This window comes from Gorilla gorilla, chromosome 13, assembly GCF_029281585.2.
Source record: "Gorilla gorilla gorilla isolate KB3781 chromosome 13, NHGRI_mGorGor1-v2.1_pri, whole genome shotgun sequence".
Taxonomy (NCBI): Eukaryota; Metazoa; Chordata; class Mammalia; order Primates; family Hominidae; genus Gorilla; species Gorilla gorilla.
In genome coordinates, this window is record NC_073237.2 from 79,565,900 (window position 1) to 79,584,713 (window position 18,814).

The 18,814-nt window shown below is 41.0% G+C and overlaps 1 protein-coding gene across 2 annotated transcripts in view; it reads right to left on the reverse strand.

Annotated features, from left to right (window-relative positions):
- The window catches only part of FRMD3 (FERM domain containing 3), a 294,544-nt gene that overhangs the window by 114,139 nt on the left and 161,591 nt on the right, over positions 1-18,814 (reverse strand). For both annotated transcript variants that reach the window (XM_004048176.5, XM_019034221.4), the window contains exon 3: positions 15,086-15,128. In XM_004048176.5, the coding sequence (XP_004048224.1) occupies positions 15,086-15,128 (43 nt within the window). The remainder of the gene's footprint in view (positions 1-15,085; positions 15,129-18,814) is intronic.

The following is an 18,814-nucleotide window of genomic DNA, read 5'->3' on the forward strand; positions in this document are numbered from 1 at the left end:
TATGTATATATATAACATACATGGAATATATATATTACATTATATATATTATGTATATATATAACATACATGGAATATATATATATATATATATATATATAACATTTTCTTTATCCACTCATTGACTGATGGGCATTTGGGCTGGTTCCATATTTTTGCAATTGCAAATTGTGCTGCTATAAACATGCGTGTGCAAGTATCTCTTTCGTATAATGACTTCTTTTTCTCTGGGTACTGGATACCCAGTAGTGAAATTGCTGGATCAAATGGTAGATCTACTTTTAGTTCTTTAAGGAACCTCCACACTGTTTCCATAGTGGTTGTACTAGTTTACAACCCCACCAATAGTGTAAAAGTGTTCCCTTTTCACCACACCCACGCCAACATTTATTATTTTTTTATTTTTAATTATGGCCATTCTTGCAGTAGTAACGTATCACATTGTGGTTTTTATTTGCATTTCTCTGATCATTAGTGATGTTGAGCATTTTCTCACGTTTGTTGCCCATTTGTATATCTTCTTTTTTTTTTTTTTTTTTTTTTTGAGACGGAGTCTCGCTCTGTCGCCCAGGCTGGAGTGCAGTGGCGCGATCTCGGCTCACTGCAAGCTCCGCCTCCCGGGTTCACGCCATTCTCCTGCCTCAGCCTCCCGAGTAGCTGGGACTACAGGCGCCCGCCACCATGCCCGGCTAATTTTTTGTATTTTTTAGTAGAGACGGGGTTTCACTGTGTTAGCCAGGATGGTCTCGATCTCCTGACCTCGTGATCCACCCGCCTCGGCCTCCCAAAGTGCTGGGATTACAGGCGTGAGCCACCGCGCCCAGCCATATATCTTCTTTTGAGAATGGTCTATTCATGTCCTTAGCCCACTTTTTGATGGGATTGCTTGTTTTTTTCTTGCTGATTTGTTGGAGTTCTTTGTAGATTCTAGATATTAGTCCTTTGTCGAATGTATAGATTGTGAAGATTTTCTCCCACTCTGTGGGTTGTCTGTTAACTCTGCTGATTATTTATTTTTTGTGCAGGAGTTTTTCAGCTTAATTAAGTCCCATATATTTATGTTTGTTTTTGTTGCACTTGCTTTTGGGTTTTTGGTCATGGAGTCTTTGCCTAACCCAATGTCTAGAAGGGTTTATCCAATGTTATCCAATGCTACATTCTGGAATCTTAATGGTTTCAGGTCTTAGATTTAAGTCTTTGATCCATCTTGAGTTGATTTTTGTATAAGGTGAGAGATGAGGATCCAGTTTCATTCTTCTATATGTGGCTTGCCAATTATCCCAGAACCATTTGTTGAACAGGGTGTCCTTTCCCCACTTTATGTTTTTGTTTGCTTTGTTGATCAGTTGGCTGTAAGTATTTGGCTTTATTTCTTGGTTTTCTATTCTGTTCCATTGGTCTATGTGCCTATTTTTATACCAGTACCATGCTGTTTGGTGACTATGACCTTATAGTATATAGTTTGAAGTCGGGTAATGTGATGCCTCCAGATTTTTTCTTTTTGCATAGTCTTGCTTTGTCTATGTGGGCTCTTTTTTGGTTCCATATGGTTTTTAGAATTGTTTTTTCTAGTTATGTGAAGAATGATGGTGGTATTTTGACGGGAATTACACTGAATTTGTAGATTGCCTTCGGCAGTATGGTCATTTTCACAATATTGATTCCATCCATCCATGAGCATGGGATGTGTTTCCGTTTGTTTGTGTTGTCTATGATTTCTTTCAGCAGTGTTTTGTAGTTTCCCTTGTAGAGGTCTTTCACCTCCTTGGTTAGGTATATTCTTAAGTATTTATTTATTTATTTATTTATTTATTTATTTATTTATTTATTTGTAGCTATTGTGAAAGGGATTGAGTTCTTGATTTTATTCTCAGCTTGGTCACTGTTGCCTATATTCCTGTTGTGCACATGCCACGCACAGTGATGCTAATGGATTCAACTGTGCTGCATTCAATAATGGTATGGTTCGAAAGCACAAACTATCTCTGCACATATGCAAAATGACGCTTGAGCACCTAAAGGGGAGAACATTGCTCACTCATTCTCCAACTGTGACTCTAGAAATATGTGTAAATAAGCCAGCCACAGAGAGTGCAGGCTGCATTCATGACTGCTCTCTTCTACATGGAAATGATTATAATCATTAAACAACAACTGTTACTATCAGCATCATCAGCAATAGTGATGATCCTTCCCCCACTCTTACTGAAATGATAATCACTGTGTTTCCCCAGCTTCCAAAGCAGAGACAGGTTTTTTAAATCATGTTTAATTCATCTTCCTCTCATTACAGTTCCCTCCTATGCTTTTATCACACACAGGCATGCCCACCCACACACGTAGGCACTGACTAGAGTCACTCAGAGAACTCTCTTAGGGGAGATTGGAATGCTGAGTGGTTGCCTCACAAATCTTTGGTCTCTGAATTCTCTTCCTGCCTATGCCTGCTCAGGAGAAGCTTGAAAAGAGACTTTGGGGTGCAATACTTCTAACCTCAAGTTTGTCATTTGAACAAATTGCTGCGTCCAAACTTAAAACTCCCTGCCTCCATTTCCTCATCTGTAAAATGGGAATAATAATGGAACCAACCACAGAGAGCAGGGCATCAAACTTTCTCTGTAAAGGGCTAGAGAATAAATATTTTCAACTTTGGAAGGCTCGAGTTTTCTGTCTCAACGACTCCACCCAGTTGTTGTAGTAGAGAAGCAGCCACCACCAATACATAAACAAGTGTGTATAGCTGTGCTCCAATAAAACACTGAAGTTTGAATTTGTATCATTTTTGTATGCCACAAAAATCTTATATATCTTTTGGTTTTTTTCAACCATTTAAAAATGTGAAACCTATTCCTAGACCAAAGGCCACATGAACATAGGTGGTGACTAGGTGTGGCCTGCGACCCATCGTAGAGACCACAATAAAGGATGACATGAGTTCATGACTGCAAAGCACTTTGCAGCCTGCTGAGACCTGTGGACTGAATGCACAGGAGTTATTGTTACTCTAAAGTGCAGGGAAGAAATCAACATGGTTAAAGTCAAGTCCTTCAATGTTACCTTGCCTTTTACCTTGGTTGAAAGAGTGAAGGGGCGCTGTCATCTCCCAGGGAGGAGTGAGGAAGAAGTGGGCATGAGACAGGTGTGTATATGAAGAGATATTTGGCAGCCCTGGCATCTAAAGGACAGCTTTGCTGCCTGAGCCGAGGGTACAATGACCTAAACATTTTAGCCAAAAGGTTAGCAAGAACACATGAAACCGAAGGCAAGAGACCCAGGAACCTCTTTGCTGCTGATGTTGTATAACTAGCCAGACCCTTGGAGTCATGTTGATAGGTGTAAATCACTATGTAGAAATAACAACTGTAACAGAAAAATTCAACTACTTACATAACTTGGTATTGAGATTTGATACTATAAAGTTGCATCCAAAAATCAGGCATTATAAAGGCTCTCCCACCAAAGGGAGACATGAACAAAGCCTTCCTACCCACTTGGCCCACACTTGAACCACCTCTAGTACTCACATACCGAGCATGGAACCTCCTGCCCATCATGTTATCATTCAGACACTCATGCTGCCAACATGTGTAGTTTTGAGTCGTGTGGGCCCCTAAGAAAGAATGCGGGCATTCCTGAAGGAAGAAGAAAGCCCCTGAAAGTACTGCCCCAGAGATATAAGGACTTCCCCCAGGAGAGGCTCCTATTCCTTCTGCTTCCTCCACTACCCCTGTCACACTACCCCGCTTCCCATGAGGAGTGCTAGGTACTCCCTGAAACCCCTGCACACACTACTGCACCCAATCAAAATGATGTCAGTGTTGCCACCAACCATTGCATAAGCATAAAGTTAAAAATTAGAAATCTATGGCTTGTCAAGTGTGCACATCATTTAGAACTGCATGCTATAAAATTAAGGGTTTTTGTCATTACTATTGTTACTGTCCTCTCCTTCCATATTGGGAAACAAAGAAAGAGCACAACATGGAAACCATTTATAGGCTCAAATTGCATTAACTTTCTGGGAGAAGGATCAAATATAAAAATTTTGATGAACAGTTGAACTTGGTAGAATAACAGATACCTGGCCCAACCTAATGAGCTGTCTCTAGAACAAGGTAAGCAGACAGGTGTCCAACGCTGGAGACACTCCATGGCTGAAACAAAAATCATAGCTGGTTTTCTTGGAAAGAAGCTTTGGAAGAAGAAAACTGGGAAGAACAAAGGCATCCAAAACTAAACCATAGTACTTGGGGACTTTGTACTTTTTGATTTATGTAATGAGCTGTGTTCAGTTGTATGTTTTGCTTTTTTTTGTAAAAAAAATAGCATTTGAACTTCCACCTGTGCTGTAAAAAGAGCATTTTAATCCTAGTCAGAAAGCATTTATTACGAATCAATAACATGCATAACATTTTATACAAAGCCATGGAACAGGTGAAGAAATTCTCCAAACCCAGTGCTGGAGATTATGATTAGACAAGTAGGTTATACGAATGAGGATGATAGCATAGGCTGCCCCTCGCTCTGGAGGCAGGGTTACAGCCACAACAGGGATTGGAAGAAATGAATTGTGCAAAGCTTTACTGTCAAAAGCATGTGACCAAGGTCAGCAAAAAAGAACAACATACACAAAGGGGGCTAGAGGTAGTAAGCTAAAGAAAGAGGCTAAAGAAAAATGCTGAGAGTACAGGAGATCTAAAAAACCCATGTCCACCTAGAACCTCAGAATGGAACCCTATTTGGAAATAGGGTCTTTGTAGATGTAATTGATTAATTAATTACAGTGCATTCATATTAGGTTAGGGTGGTCCCTAAATCCATTGACTGATATCTTTATAAGAGAAAGGAGAGTGAGACTTTGACACAGGGCACAGAGAAACATAGGGAGGCACCATGTGAAGATGGAGGCAGAGTGTGGAGTGAGGCAGCTACAAGCCAAGAAAGGCCAAGGACTGCAGGAAACCAGCAGAAGCCAGAAGAGGCAGGAAGCATTCTTCCCTAGAGCCTTCGGAGGGAGCGTGGCCCTGCTGACAACTTGGTTTCAGACTTCTGGCCTCCAGAACTGTGAGCAAGTAGATTTCTATTGTTTTAAGCCACCCAGTATGTGATAATTTATTATGGATGACCAAAGAAACTAACACACTCAGCAAGGGGAAAACTGGAAGAACAAGTAGAGTTGAGAGTCAATCATCCCAGCTGGCCTCATGAGTATGAGACCCGTGGCTTTACACCAGAGCAAAATCGATGCTGTTGGTTCTCTCTCTCTCTCTCTCTCAATCTCAATCTCAATTTCTTACTGACAAAAAATCATTCATTAGCAAGAGAGCTATTTGTTAGATTAGCCCCAAGGGGGATGTTGGAAAGCTAATGAATGAGACATAAACATGAAGTACCAAGACTATCACCATCAAAGTCAGGAATTCCACGCCATCCCAGGTTTCCAGGGAATGCCATCACAACTTCTGAGCACCACTGTCATCAGCCAGCAACAACTTGACTCAGTACTGCTATTATGGCTGAGTTGTATGCACGTGTTATGCAGAGGCTGGGGGTTCCTGCCTACCCTGATTTGCATGCAGAAGCCATTTCCAAGCACCCCTGCCCCTTCAGGGTGCTTGGGAGCAGCACAGTCTCTGGTAAATAGGGCAAGAATAGGATCTTAACTACCTTGCTGTGCTAATCAGGCCTCAGACAGGCACCAGCCAGGATTAAGTGGAGAGCTTGTTTAGAAGAGCAAGTGAGCTTTCTTTCATCTCAGTCTGTTTCTATAGAACATGCTTAATGCATATGCATCCTGCTTCCTTCCTTCCTTCCTTCTCTCCTTCCTTCCTTACTTCCCTCCTTCCTTCCTTCCTTTTTCCTTCCTTCCTTCGCTTCTTCCTTCCCTCCCTCCTTCCTTCCCTCCTTCCTCCCTTTCTTTCCTCCTTCCTTCCTTCCCTCCCTCCTTCCTTGCTTTCTTTCTTCCTTCCTTTCCTCCCTCCTTCCTTCCTTTCTTCCTTCCTTCTCTACTTCCTTCCCTCCTTCCTCCCTTCCTTCCTTGTTTTGCATAAAGATTTCTCTCCTTTTGCTTATTTTATTTTTATTACCAAGTCATATAAGAATATATTCTCATGGTAAAAGATATGAGTGTAACATAACTACATATAATAAAATGCAAAAGCCTCATGTCCCTATATTATGCTCTCTTCCCCAGAGGTAACCACAGTTAAGTATACATCTTTCCAGTTCTTCTTCTACGCACTATATAGTCACACAAAAAAATTCTATTTTTATATAAAAGTATCATTATTTACGTGGTCTTTTAATCCAATTTTTAAACTCAACAATATGTCTATAAGTCTTTCCATGTCAATAATACATGTCTGCCTGTTTTTTTAATGACTATGTATACACACATAATTTATCCTTGCAAAAATTACTGGCCTTTTTATTGCTTTCTCGGTGTTATAAGCAATGCTGTAATAAACACCCTTGCATAATATATACCTGTGCGTGAATAAATTTTGCTCTAGATAGATTTGTAGAAATTGATTTGCTGGACCAAGAGACATAGGCTTTTTTTTTTTTTTTTTTTTTTTTTTTTTGAGACGGAGTCTCGCTGTCACCCAGGCTGGAGTGCAGTGGCGCGATCTTGGCTCACTGCAGGCTCCGCCCCCCGGGGTTCACGCCATTCTCCTGCCTCAGCCTCCCGAGTAGCTGGGACTACAGGCGCCCGCCACCTCGCCCGGCTAATTTTTTGTATTTTTAGTAGAGACGGGGTTTCACCATGTTAGCCAGGATGGTCTCGATCTCCTGACCTCATGATCCCCCTGCCTTGGCCTCCCAAAGTGCTGGGATTACAGGCGTGAGTCACTGCGCCCGGCTGAGACATAGGCATTTTTAATCTTGAAAGATATAACCAGATTACTCTCCAAAGTGGCTTTATCAGTTTACACACTCTCACCAGAAGTGTTATCCTCATCCTCATCAACTGGATACTATCAATAATCACAATTTTCTCAGTACAGTAAATAAAAATCTTATTCTAATTTGCATTTCCTTTGTAGCTAATGATATTGAGCATCTGTTTGTGAGCTTCTTGGTCATTTATTTTTATTCCTTCTCTGAGTCTTTTGCATAGTTTTATATTGAGCCGTTCATCTGTTGGTTTGTAGCATCATACATAATACATTCTGCATATTACTACTCGTTATATGTTTGGCAAATGTTCTTCCCATTATTTTCCCTGTGCTTTAATTTGCTTTACAGTCATTCATTCAACAAACATTTAGTAAGAATCTACTCTGGCTGGGCACGGTGGCTCATGCCTGTAATCCCAGCACTCCGGGAGACTGAGGCAGGGGCGTCACAAGGTCAAGAGATCGAGACCATCCTGGCCTACATGGCAAAACCCCATATCTTCTAAAAATACAAAAATTAGCTGGGCACAGTACACGCACCTGTAGTCCCAGCTACTCAGGAGGCTGAGGCAGGAGAATTGCTTGAACCCGGGAGGCAGAGGTTGCAGTGAGCCAAGATCACACCACTGCACTCCAGCCTGGCGACAGAGCAAGACCCCATCTCCAAAAAAAAAAAAAAAAAAAAAAAAAAAATCAACTCTGTGCGAACAAACAAAGCATTCTAGTTCAAAAGTTTAGCTTTTGCACAAATTTGTCAGGATTTTGCTTCATTGTTTCTGGGTTTTATATTTTCCTCAGGAAGCCCTGGGCTACCCCATGATTATAAAACATATTCTTAAATTTTTACCTAAAACTTTTATAAATTGTTAAACATATTTGGCTTTTGAGTACATCTAGAATTAATCCTGTGAATTGTGTGAGCGATGTCCTTTTTCCCATCCCCCAACAAGTGGAAAGAAAACAATCCAAAAATCATGCCTTAAAAGAATGCCTTGAATAAAAATTTATCTGCCCCTTGTATGTATTAAATACAATCTTTACCATAGCCCATATTCTATAAATAATGGATTGGCGTGGGGACTGGGAACTGCTTTTTTCTGTTCCACTGATTATTTTCGCATTTCTGGCTCTATATCTTAATTACTACATGTGTCTCTTACTATGTCTCCTTTAATTGCTATAGCTCACAGGCCTTGGTAATACTATTCAACAGAACAAGGACCCACCAGTGGTCTTTTTATATATTTACTGGATAGCATTGAGCATGTTTCTTTTGCAAATGAGTCTTAAGAACATTGTTAAATGCCGTAAAGAATCTCACTGAATTTTTAATTTGAGAATTATTGAATGTATATATTAATTGCTGAAGAACTGACTTTATTAAGAATATTAACCAAAATATGAGATGTCTTCATTTTTTGCTCTTTTTTATCAACTCTACAACAATGCTACAGTAGGATTTCACATTTTCGTCCTACCGATCTTGCATGAATCTGTTAACATTTATTTATAAGACATTTATTTTTACTTGTTATTGTTACTGTAAATAATAGTACTTTTTCCCCATTACATTTGAAAAACAGTTAGTGCTTGTGTATAAGGCAGCTATTGTTTTAGGATATTAATCTCGTATCCAAAGAGAAAAGGCATTCGTTGTGCATAGGGCATGGCTAGGGAAGGCAAGTGGAGAGCCTGGAGAGATTTACAGAGGACAAAAGCAAGTTTAGGACACCATTTGGATCTCTGAGAAGGATCCAGCATCCCTCAACACTACTGGCTTGGCTGAACACAGTCAGGTGTAGGGGGCAAGATAAAAGGAACCCCAGGGTAGTTGCAGGAAACTCTTCTGTGTGGAACTCTGAAAATTTTACTGACATTTTTGTACTGAAGAAATGGTGGCATGGTGTGTTTAGGCAGAGAGGAAGCCTTAGATAGCGTACACAAGTTTCCCTGAGGCTGAGCAGTTCCTGCCTGTCCCAGAGGTGAATACAGATGTGCTGAGTGCCAATGAGAAAGAGACTTGGAGTGGGGGCCACAAGAGGACAGTGTCTAGAGACTTGCATCCTAAGGCCATGGCAGGAACCACTGGCCTCAGCAGCACACACCAACCCCACTCAAAGGTCAGGTGGGACCAGTTTCATCCAGAGAGGATGCAGTGGGGAAAGATGCCAACAACCTGAGACACACCGAGGAAGACTCGAGGAATGTACATGAGAGAGAGGTCACCCTCACTACCTAGACAGTACATAAGTTTCTCTGGCCTTATGATGCCATTCTAGGGTGGAGAGAAAGGGAAAAGCTCTTCATATGGAAGAAAAAAAACCAGTATGGAGTATGGGTTTTCAAGCAATTACATTTAAATTACGTATTGACTGAGCGATTTTCTGAAAGTGACCAAATTCTACACTAGGAGATCCTAGGCCAGGTGCTGTGGCTCTCGCCTGTAATCCCAGCACTTTGGGAGGCTGAGGTGGGAGGATCACCTGAGTTCACAAGTTCAAGGCTAGCCTGACCAACATGATGAAACCCCATCTCTACTAAAAATACAAAAAAGTTATCCAGGCATGGTGGCAGGTGCCTGTAATCCCAGCTACTCAGGAAGCTGAGGCAGGAGAATTGCTTGAACCCAGTAGGCGGAGGTTGCAGTGAGCTGAGATTGTGCCATTGTACTCCAGCCTGGGCGACAAGAGCAAATCTCTGTCTCAAAAAACAAAAACAAAAAATAAACTAGCAGATCCTGAGTTACCCTGAAGTGACAAGATTAAATGCTTTGCTCTCAAAGAAAGAAGAAAATCACAAGCAAGTTGAATTCAGTCATAGGAAAATAATATTGCATTTCTGCACATCTGAGTCATAGTGTGTAACTTTAAAATTTTTTTCATGCTAATATAATTTGAGCAGCTACAAAAATCCTGTAGAACATACAATATCTGTCCTCTTGATGTGTGCCACTTCATGTATACACATTGGGCCACATTCCACAGTTATGTAGTCAAGGCTAAAAACTCTAAGTGATAGCAGGGTGTGGTAGCATATGCCTGTAATCCCAGCTATTCGGGAGGCTGAGGCACAAGAATCACTTGAACTCAGGAGGCAGAGGTTGCAGTGAGCCAAGATCATGCCACTGCACTCCAGCCTGGTTGACAGAATGAAGCTCTGTCTCAAAAAACAAAAAAAAATTATAAGTGAGAAGTCACTGTTATGTTGCATAGCAACATTCCTTCATGAAAAGCAAGGACTCTGCAAAACCAAACATTCAAAAATATGCAATTCAGTTAACACTTTGTTTGAAGGCAATCTGTTATCCGCGTACTCTTAAAGAAACAAAAAATGGATCAACATCTCAGTCCACATTTGTACCTATGGACATGGCAATGGCATAGGGAAATGAGAAGGGTATTCCCTCAGCACTGCCCAATCATGAAGCCCACCTGCATTTTCAACTAATAGAAAAGCAATAATTAAAAGTTTGATTTTAAGGTTCTAATTCCAGGTAGAGTGGGTTAATTGCAACCCACCCCATCCCTTTCACTGAATGCAGCTATAAAACCTGGCAGAATACATGCAGCAACTATTTAAAGACTCTGAAAAGTAAATAGTAGCAAGCAGATGGGAAAAGAAGATGAGAATGCAAAGGACCCCGCTAAACTAGTGGTAAATTCACCACGATTTTCCCTCCAGTATCCTCTGGACAGAACCCAGGAGACATCTGGAAGTGAGCATCAGCTCCTAAAGAGAATACTCCAGAAGATACTCCTAATTAAGGCTTGAGGAATAGAAAAGGAAGTGCTGGCTGCAACAGTAGGAACAGCAAATGTGCTGGAGATTTCTTTTCTGGAAAATCTCAAGCCTAATTTATTTAATAGTTATAATACTACTCAAGTTATAGATTTTATTTTGGGTGAGTTTTGGTAAGTCATGGCTTTTGAGGAAGAGATCTATTTCATCTAAGCAATCAAATTTCTCTGCCTAGAGTTGTTCTGCAGGATCTGTAGTAATGTCCCTTCATTTGCTCCTGATATTGGTAATTTGTGTCTTCTCCCTCTTTTTTTCCTCTCCTCCATTTTGCTAAAAATTCATCAATTTTCTTGATATTTTCAAAGACTAGCTTCTACTTCCATTGTGTTCTTCTATTATATATTGATAAACACAGCAACTTGGATGAATCTCAGAGTTATTATCCTGAGTAAAAGCTGATCTCAAAAATTACATCCTGTATGATATTGAAAAAAGAAAACTATACTGGCATGAAACAGACCAGTTGTTGCGAGTTGTTGGAAGGCAGTGATGTCACCACAAAGGCACAGCACAGGCAGGTTTTTGGGGTGATGAAAACCAGGACACTGTTCAGCATCCTGCCTATGTTTGTGGTCATGAAAATCTACATGAGTAAAGGCTCACAGAACTGCACACAAAAATAAAGTCAATTTTACCATATGTTAATTTATTTTTTATTTTATTTTATTATTATTATTTTTCTGCGACAGAGTCTCGCTCTGTCACCCAGGCTGGACTGCAGTGGCGCCATCTCGGCTCACTGCAAGCTCCGCCTCCCGGGTTCACGCCATTCTCCTGCCTCAGCCTCCCGAGTAGCTGGGACTACAGGCTATATGAATTTAAAAATTAAAATATTAGCATCTCTTCTAAGTTCAGAGGAGAAATAAGACTTTGATTTAAGAAACAACTTAATGTAAAAATGTATACCAAATTAAGTAACTGTGTAATTAATTAGCTTTTCAATTAAACAGACATTTCTCTTCCTTCATAAACTTGAAAAATAAATTTAATTATCCCTATTTTCAACAAGTTTTGGGGAAAGAAGCATTCTCAGGTAACATTTGAGGGAGTCAGATTGTGTCATTTGTGTCATTAGATTTTTGGTAACATTTTGTGTCATTAGATTTAAATGGCTAAAAGCTCCTTGACTACATATTTATCACCAAGGAAATTTAAAATGTATATATCTTTAGATCTACTTATTCTATTTCTAGGAATTTTTTTTTTTTTAAACAGAGTTCGTTCTTGTTGCCCAGGCTGGAGTGCAGTGGCACCAACTCGGCTCACTGCAACCTCCGACTCCCTGGTTCAAGCGATTCTCCTGCCTCAGCCTCCCGAGGAGCCGGGATTACAGGCACGTGCCACCACACCCAGCTAATTTTTGTATTATTAGTAGAGACAGGGTTTCACCATGTTGGCCAGGATGGTCTCGATCTCCTGACCTCGTAATGCACCCACTTCAGCCACCCAAAGTGCTGGGATTACAGGCATGAGCCATGACACCTGGCCCATTTCTAGGAATTTTTAGCACAGATGTACTTTCACAAGATGCAGTACTGTATACAGCATGTTTATTGCAGTATACTTTACAATAGCAAAATACCAGAAGCCACCAAAACCACCTTGATCTCCCTTAATAAATACATTATAGGCTGGGCACAGTGGCTCACGCCTGTAATCCCAGTTCTTTGGGAGGCCAAAATGGGTGGATCACCTGAAGTCAGGAGTTCAAGATCAGCCTGGCCAATATGGCAAAACCCTGTCTCTACTAAAACTACAAAAATTAGCTGGGTGTGGTGGCACGTGCCTGTAATCCCAGCTACTCAGGGAGGCTGAGGCAGGAGAAGAGCTTGAACCAGGGAGGCAGAGGTTGCAGTGAGCCAAGATCACAAGATGGCACTGTAGCCTGGGTGACAGAGTGAGACTCTGTCTCAAAATAAATAAATAAATAAATAAATAAAATACACACATACAATTAACTCAGAAAACCACTTTTTAAATCAGGCCAATCATCAATTATGGATATTTTTAAATTTCTAAAATTAACCAAGAAAAAATAACAAGATGAAGAAAATATATAGAGATTGATCTCATTGCTGTTTATCAAAGGACTTATATATGTTGGGGGATTATATACATTCATAAAAATTCTTGGAAGGATATACAAAATATTGTTTGCAATCGTTATTTCTTTGGGGTGAGCTTGATATAGAGGGAGGAGCAAGGAAATAGTTTTTGTCTTCATTTTAAATCTTTCTAAACTGAGAAAACACAAACATGATTTTTTTTTTTTAACTAGTGAAAAATAATAACGCCATGTTTGTTAATCAGGATAGCTGACCTTCAGCCAACCCCGGGAAACATCATTCCTGGGAACATCCATAGTCAGAAGGATCTTAATAGGGTCAGAGAGACGAACCTGAAGGCCTATCATCCTCTGTGAGTAAGAAACAGTTCCTCCAAGGAATTCTGCAGCCATTGCCTACTGAAAGGTGATACGAGCATAAAAGGATGAAGCCACTGGGGCTCTGTGACCAGACTCTTTCGATAAATTCATGGACAAGTCCCCAGGGTTGGACTTGGTTTCTCTGGATTAACAATATAAAAGCCATAGTTTAAAAATTTTCTAATTTACAGTAAAGTTAATATTTCTAGGGCATATGTACAAGAACACAGAAATTCTTCATACTGAAAGACATCATCAACAACAACAATCAAACTAGGTTTGTGATCTTGAGAAAATTACGTAATTTTTTTGTTCAGCAATGTCTTTAGCAATACAACAGGGATTGGGTGGTGGGTAAGACCCTTGCAGTCCTAGAATCAGTGAGTTTCCCTGCCTGGTTCAGACACCGAATTTTATACAATTCTATTTTCCAGATTCAGATTTCATTTGTCATTAAAGACTGGCCAGTAGTCAAATGCCAATCTTTACACCATTCTAATAAAACATTATGTGTTTTAGGGTGGGTGCAGTGGCTCACGCCTGTAATCCCAACACTTTGGGAGGCAGAGGCAGGCAGATCGCCTAAGATCAGAAGTTCGAGACCAGCCTGGCCAACATGGTGAAACCCGGTCTCTACTAAAAATACAAAAATTAGCCAGGCACAGTAGTGCATGCCCATAGTTCTAGCTATCTGGGAGGCTGAGGCACAAGAATCGCTTGAACCTGGGAGGTGAGATTGCAGTGAGCCAAGATTGCACCAGCCTTGCCCCAGCAGCCTTGCCTCCCTGGACTTTCCACACCCACTGCTGCACTTGTGCAATCTGAACCATCCTTCCTCACTAGCCAGACAGAGTTTGCCCTTGAAGGATGGAAGAGGGAGGGGAAGGAAAAGAAAAGGACCAAGGGAAGGAGGAATGGGAAGGGAGGAAGAGAGAGAGAAAGGGACAGGGAGGCAGGGAAAAAGAAGAAAGTTAAAGAAGAGATACGCTGCCTGCTAGTTTGTAGTCCATGTTCAGTTTCTTCCTTCTTTCACCTGAAAACCCTGTCCAGAATAATTTCTTCATATTCAAAAAATGAAAGAATCCCTTGAATGATGACAAGTGACATAATATGCATTCACCTAATCTCTGACGAGAAACTGATTCATCACCTGCATTTTAGAGCCCTGGGAAAGTTGATGTGGAGGGATAAGTGGATTTGGGGGCAGGCAGTAAGTTTCTGAGGTGCATTTCAGAAGTTCTCCTCCAAACCATAAATAAAAGCAGGTTGGCTACAGCCTGGCATGAGTGACCAGAACAAAACATCATGTCACCCAGGACTACCAGTGATCACCCTCCTCACAGGGTCCCAGGTGGATGACCAGGGGGTGCTAGAGAGATGTTGTTATCCAAGCCAACCTCCCCAAGAGCTCACTGGTTAAAAAGAGAGAGAGAGGAAAAAAAAAAAAAAAAAAAGTTCAGAACATCGGAGATTTAAAACAATTGCCTAGAAGAAAAAATTGTTTTTCAAGGAATGGAAAATAATGATACAGTCTTCAGCAAAGTCATTGGTAAAATTTTAGTTTCCAAACACATCTGCTTCTCCCATCTTCCTTAATACTGCACCCCCTCCCACACTTAATGACTAACCAGCAACCCTCATAATCAAAAGGAACCAGGTACTTGGTGGCTGTGTTTAAGAGGTATTTAACCATCCAATTCCAAAGCCCCTGCTCAGATATCAAATATGAGGGCAAGATGCGGGGGAGGGAGAGAGGCCCAGGAGACTATAGGATGCTGGTGCAGACGAGGGTCATAGAAAAAGAGGGGAGAAAATACAGAGCTCTCCTGGGGAGAGAGAAGCCCCCACACCCCCCAACACCTCTTCAACTCTATTATTCCCCTGGCAGGAGAAAGTTTGTCAGGGAACAGTATCTATCTTTGGACACATTATAGCAAAAGTAAAGTCACAGATTGACACTTACTTTTCATTTGCTTGAAGATGGACTTGTTAGGTTCAAGCCAGTGCTAGGGAGGAAAAAAAAAGCAGAGATCAGGGGTCAAATTGCCGGACCATACAATGAATACCTAATAACTAAAAGGAATTCCAAAGTACAGCCTCGGTTTCCATAGATACTCTCCAGAATTCCACACTCTGAAGACCAACATAAACAACTTGGCAATAATCGTAGCGCAGACAAGGATATAAATTACAGAGTTAACATTTTCCAAGCAATATGTGAGTCAGACAGTTGCTAGGAGAGAAGGACAAGAGAGAGAATATGCTCTCAAATGGGATGTTCTAGTACCCCTAATTGACTCCTAGGTGATTCTTTGAGCTGCATGGTTCTGTGAAAGCCGCATATGGCTAAAGACTTTTAGCATTTGACATCCACGACCTCAAAGAATCACAGTCCAAGGCAGCATCAGCATCCAGTCCTGCTTCTGGGACAAATTCCCTTAAGAGGAATATTGGGCCAACCCAGCATTAGCCCTATCATATGCAGAGGCAATTCTTCCTTTACAGTAGGGAGGAGTAAATGATCTTAAATATCTCATTTTCAGAGGCCTGAGGTCATCAAGAAGAAAAATCAGCTCTATCACAAAATAAAGAAGCCAAAAGACTGGGGGAGTTCAGAACCATGTTACTGACAGGCATTTGAAGTAGGCACCACGCTGGTCCCAGTGGCTGGCCCTCTCTACAGCACACACAAAGATCACTTCGACATGCTGAGAGCTGGGCAGCTCTTGAGATCACTAACCATGAGGTCCCTGAAGCTGCTCAGGGAATGTCACTTCGAGTCACTTTATACACCTGTAGTTTAGAGATGATACAGGGGGTGTCCTGGGGTACCCATCCTGAGGTCAGGGAGCTCTCCTTCTGGAGGCATCCCGCCTGCTTGATGCCGGAGAGGAAATCAGAAGAGCAAATTTACCGTCCATTGAGCTCTTGCACCTCACTCTATCTCCTTTGTGTTATCCAGTAAGCCTCAGGTCCTGTGTTATCCATATTCTTTGATGTAAATGCATAACCATAATAAGAGCTGGCATTTGTTGAGCGCTTACTAAACGCCTAGTGCCATTCAAACATTTCCATGTGCTATCTTATGTAGTCCTCCCTACCACTCCACTTATAAATAAGAAGCCTGGGGCTCAGGATGTTAAACAGCTTGACTAAGGTCACTCTGCTGATAAACAGTGAAGCCAACCATGCAGCAGGATTCTGGTGCATGGGCCCTTAACCTCTCAACTGTGTGGCCTCCTGGCTGATCATTTGCTCTAAAATGCATATTCTTCTCGGTGAGCACTCCCTACTTTCTCAGGAGCTGAAAAACTGAATCGTCAAATTAGTGGTTTCTAATCTAGAAACCACTGAGGGTGTCAAATCTCTGCAGTCTTCAAAAACAATAATGGGAGCCTTATAAGAGTTTCAACATTATGGAAAGTCACACACACACAAAAAACATATATTTACCCCTGACCAGGTTGCACAGACAAACTGAAAAAAACAAGTCTTTTTGCTTCTGGCTAAAATTATATCAACTCATTTGAGGACCCTCGTTATTGCCTTCTAATTAGAAGTTATATAGCTATAACTGAACAGTGGAAGACACATTGATTATACCACTTACCAGTTATAAACCTTGTACAAGATGCTTAATCTCTCTGTGTCTCAGTTTCCTCGACTATAAAATGGGAACAGTAATCACACCCACCTCTTAGGGCCATTATGAGGATTTAAAAAGTTAACAAATGTAATATACACAGTGCATCAAATGTGAAAATACTCAATAAAATGATTGTTGGCCGATGCAGTTCTTATTATTTAATAGGTACAGTTTAATTGGTAGACCACATCTTTCAATATATGTGCTTCATGGAGAAGAATAATGAAAGAGGCCCCTGGTGGTTAAATTACTTTTCTAGAAATAAATAAATAGGATCATTTAGAACTAAGGTAAGAAAACAAATAGCAGCAAAATATCAATACTTACTGCAATTGTTTTGCAGAGGAGAATCACCAGTTATTTTGCTAATAAAGTCTGAAATATAAATATGTTTTCCAAATTCTCCTTGTTTGGCATTCTTTCAACTCCTCGGCCCCTTCTTGCCTAACTTGATCCTGCTTCTCCAACTTGACTCTGACTCCAGGGGTGACAAGTCAGTTTCATTTTGTGTGCCCACACCAGGGCTGTGAGGAGGATTCCAAAACCAGGTGCAGGCTCTAAGAGAATGAGTGCCGTGATGGATTGGCTATGTCTGCCATGCCACTATAGATTGGCGATGTCTGCCACGGAGGAGACAGGGAACATGTAAGGCATGCCTGAAAGGTATTTGCCATCTGTGTCCTAAATAAATTATTTACTCTAAATAAACTGGCCTCCTTATTGTCCTAAGAAATACACCTTGCAGTTTCAGATCAGTTTCTATCATCCTTTTCCTCTTAGCCTAACCACACCCTACATTTGCCTTTCAGGCCTGGTGTATCTCAGTTACCCACTTCTACAAGGTGATCTCTACACACTTTTCCAGAACAGCTATTCTTCCCCAAAGGGAGAGTCATGAGGTATGCAGTCCTAGGAAAAATAAGCCAGCAATAATGTTTCAAGGAATTACAGGAAATCATTTCTTCAAAGAGGGCCAAGTTCAACTTGTTAGTATTCATTAAACTGCTAACACAGAAACAGAAAACCAAATACCAATACCACATGTTCTCACTTATAAATGGGAGCTAATGATGAGAATACATGGGCACATAGAGGGGAACAACACACACTGGGGCCTATCAGAGGGTGGAGGGTGGGAGGAGGGACAGGATCAGGCAAAATAACTAATGGGAACTAGGCTTAATACCTGTGTGATGAAATAATCTGTACAACAAACCCCTATGACAAAAGTTTACCTATATAACAAACCTGCACATGTACCCCTAACTTAAAAGTTAAAAAAGACCGGGCGCAGTGGCTCACACCTGTAATCCCAACATTTTGGGAGGCCAAGGTGGGTGGACCGCCAGAGGTCAGGAGTTCGAGACCAGCCTGGCCAACATGGTGAAACCCCATCTCTACTAAAAATACAAAAATTAGCCTGGCGTGGTGGCAGGTGCCTGTAATCCCAGCTTCTCGGGAGGCTGAGACAGGAGAATCGCTTGAACCCAGGAGGCAAAGGTTGCAGTGAGCCAAGATGGCGCCATTGCACTCCAGCCTGGGCCACAAGAGCAAGATTCCGTTTAAAAAAAAAAAAAAAAGTTAAAAAAAAAAACCAGCTGACAGGTCCATGGCCCAGTAATTTATTTATTCTCCAACTTACCCATGTGGACAAAGAGGTACCCAACAAGAATCTTCACTGCAATATTATATAAAATTACAAAATATTAGAAATAACATTAATGGCCATCATCAGGAAAATGGGTAAATAGACTGTGATCTGTTCATATTCTGGATGATTCTGCAGCAGTGTTTTCTGTGAGGGAGATCTTTATGTGTAACATGGACAGATCTCTGAGGCATATTGTGGGATACAAAAAGTGAACTGAAAAATTTATCATTATACCTGCAATCAGTTCTCAAATTGTGCACTAAATCACCCCAGAGAAACACAGCCACAGTAGACATCAGTCAGCACCATGTGAATTATGAACTCGAAGGAGTACACAGTTCCAACATAAGATTGTGCTATATTCCTTTTTTTCTTTTTTTTTTTTTTTTTTGGCA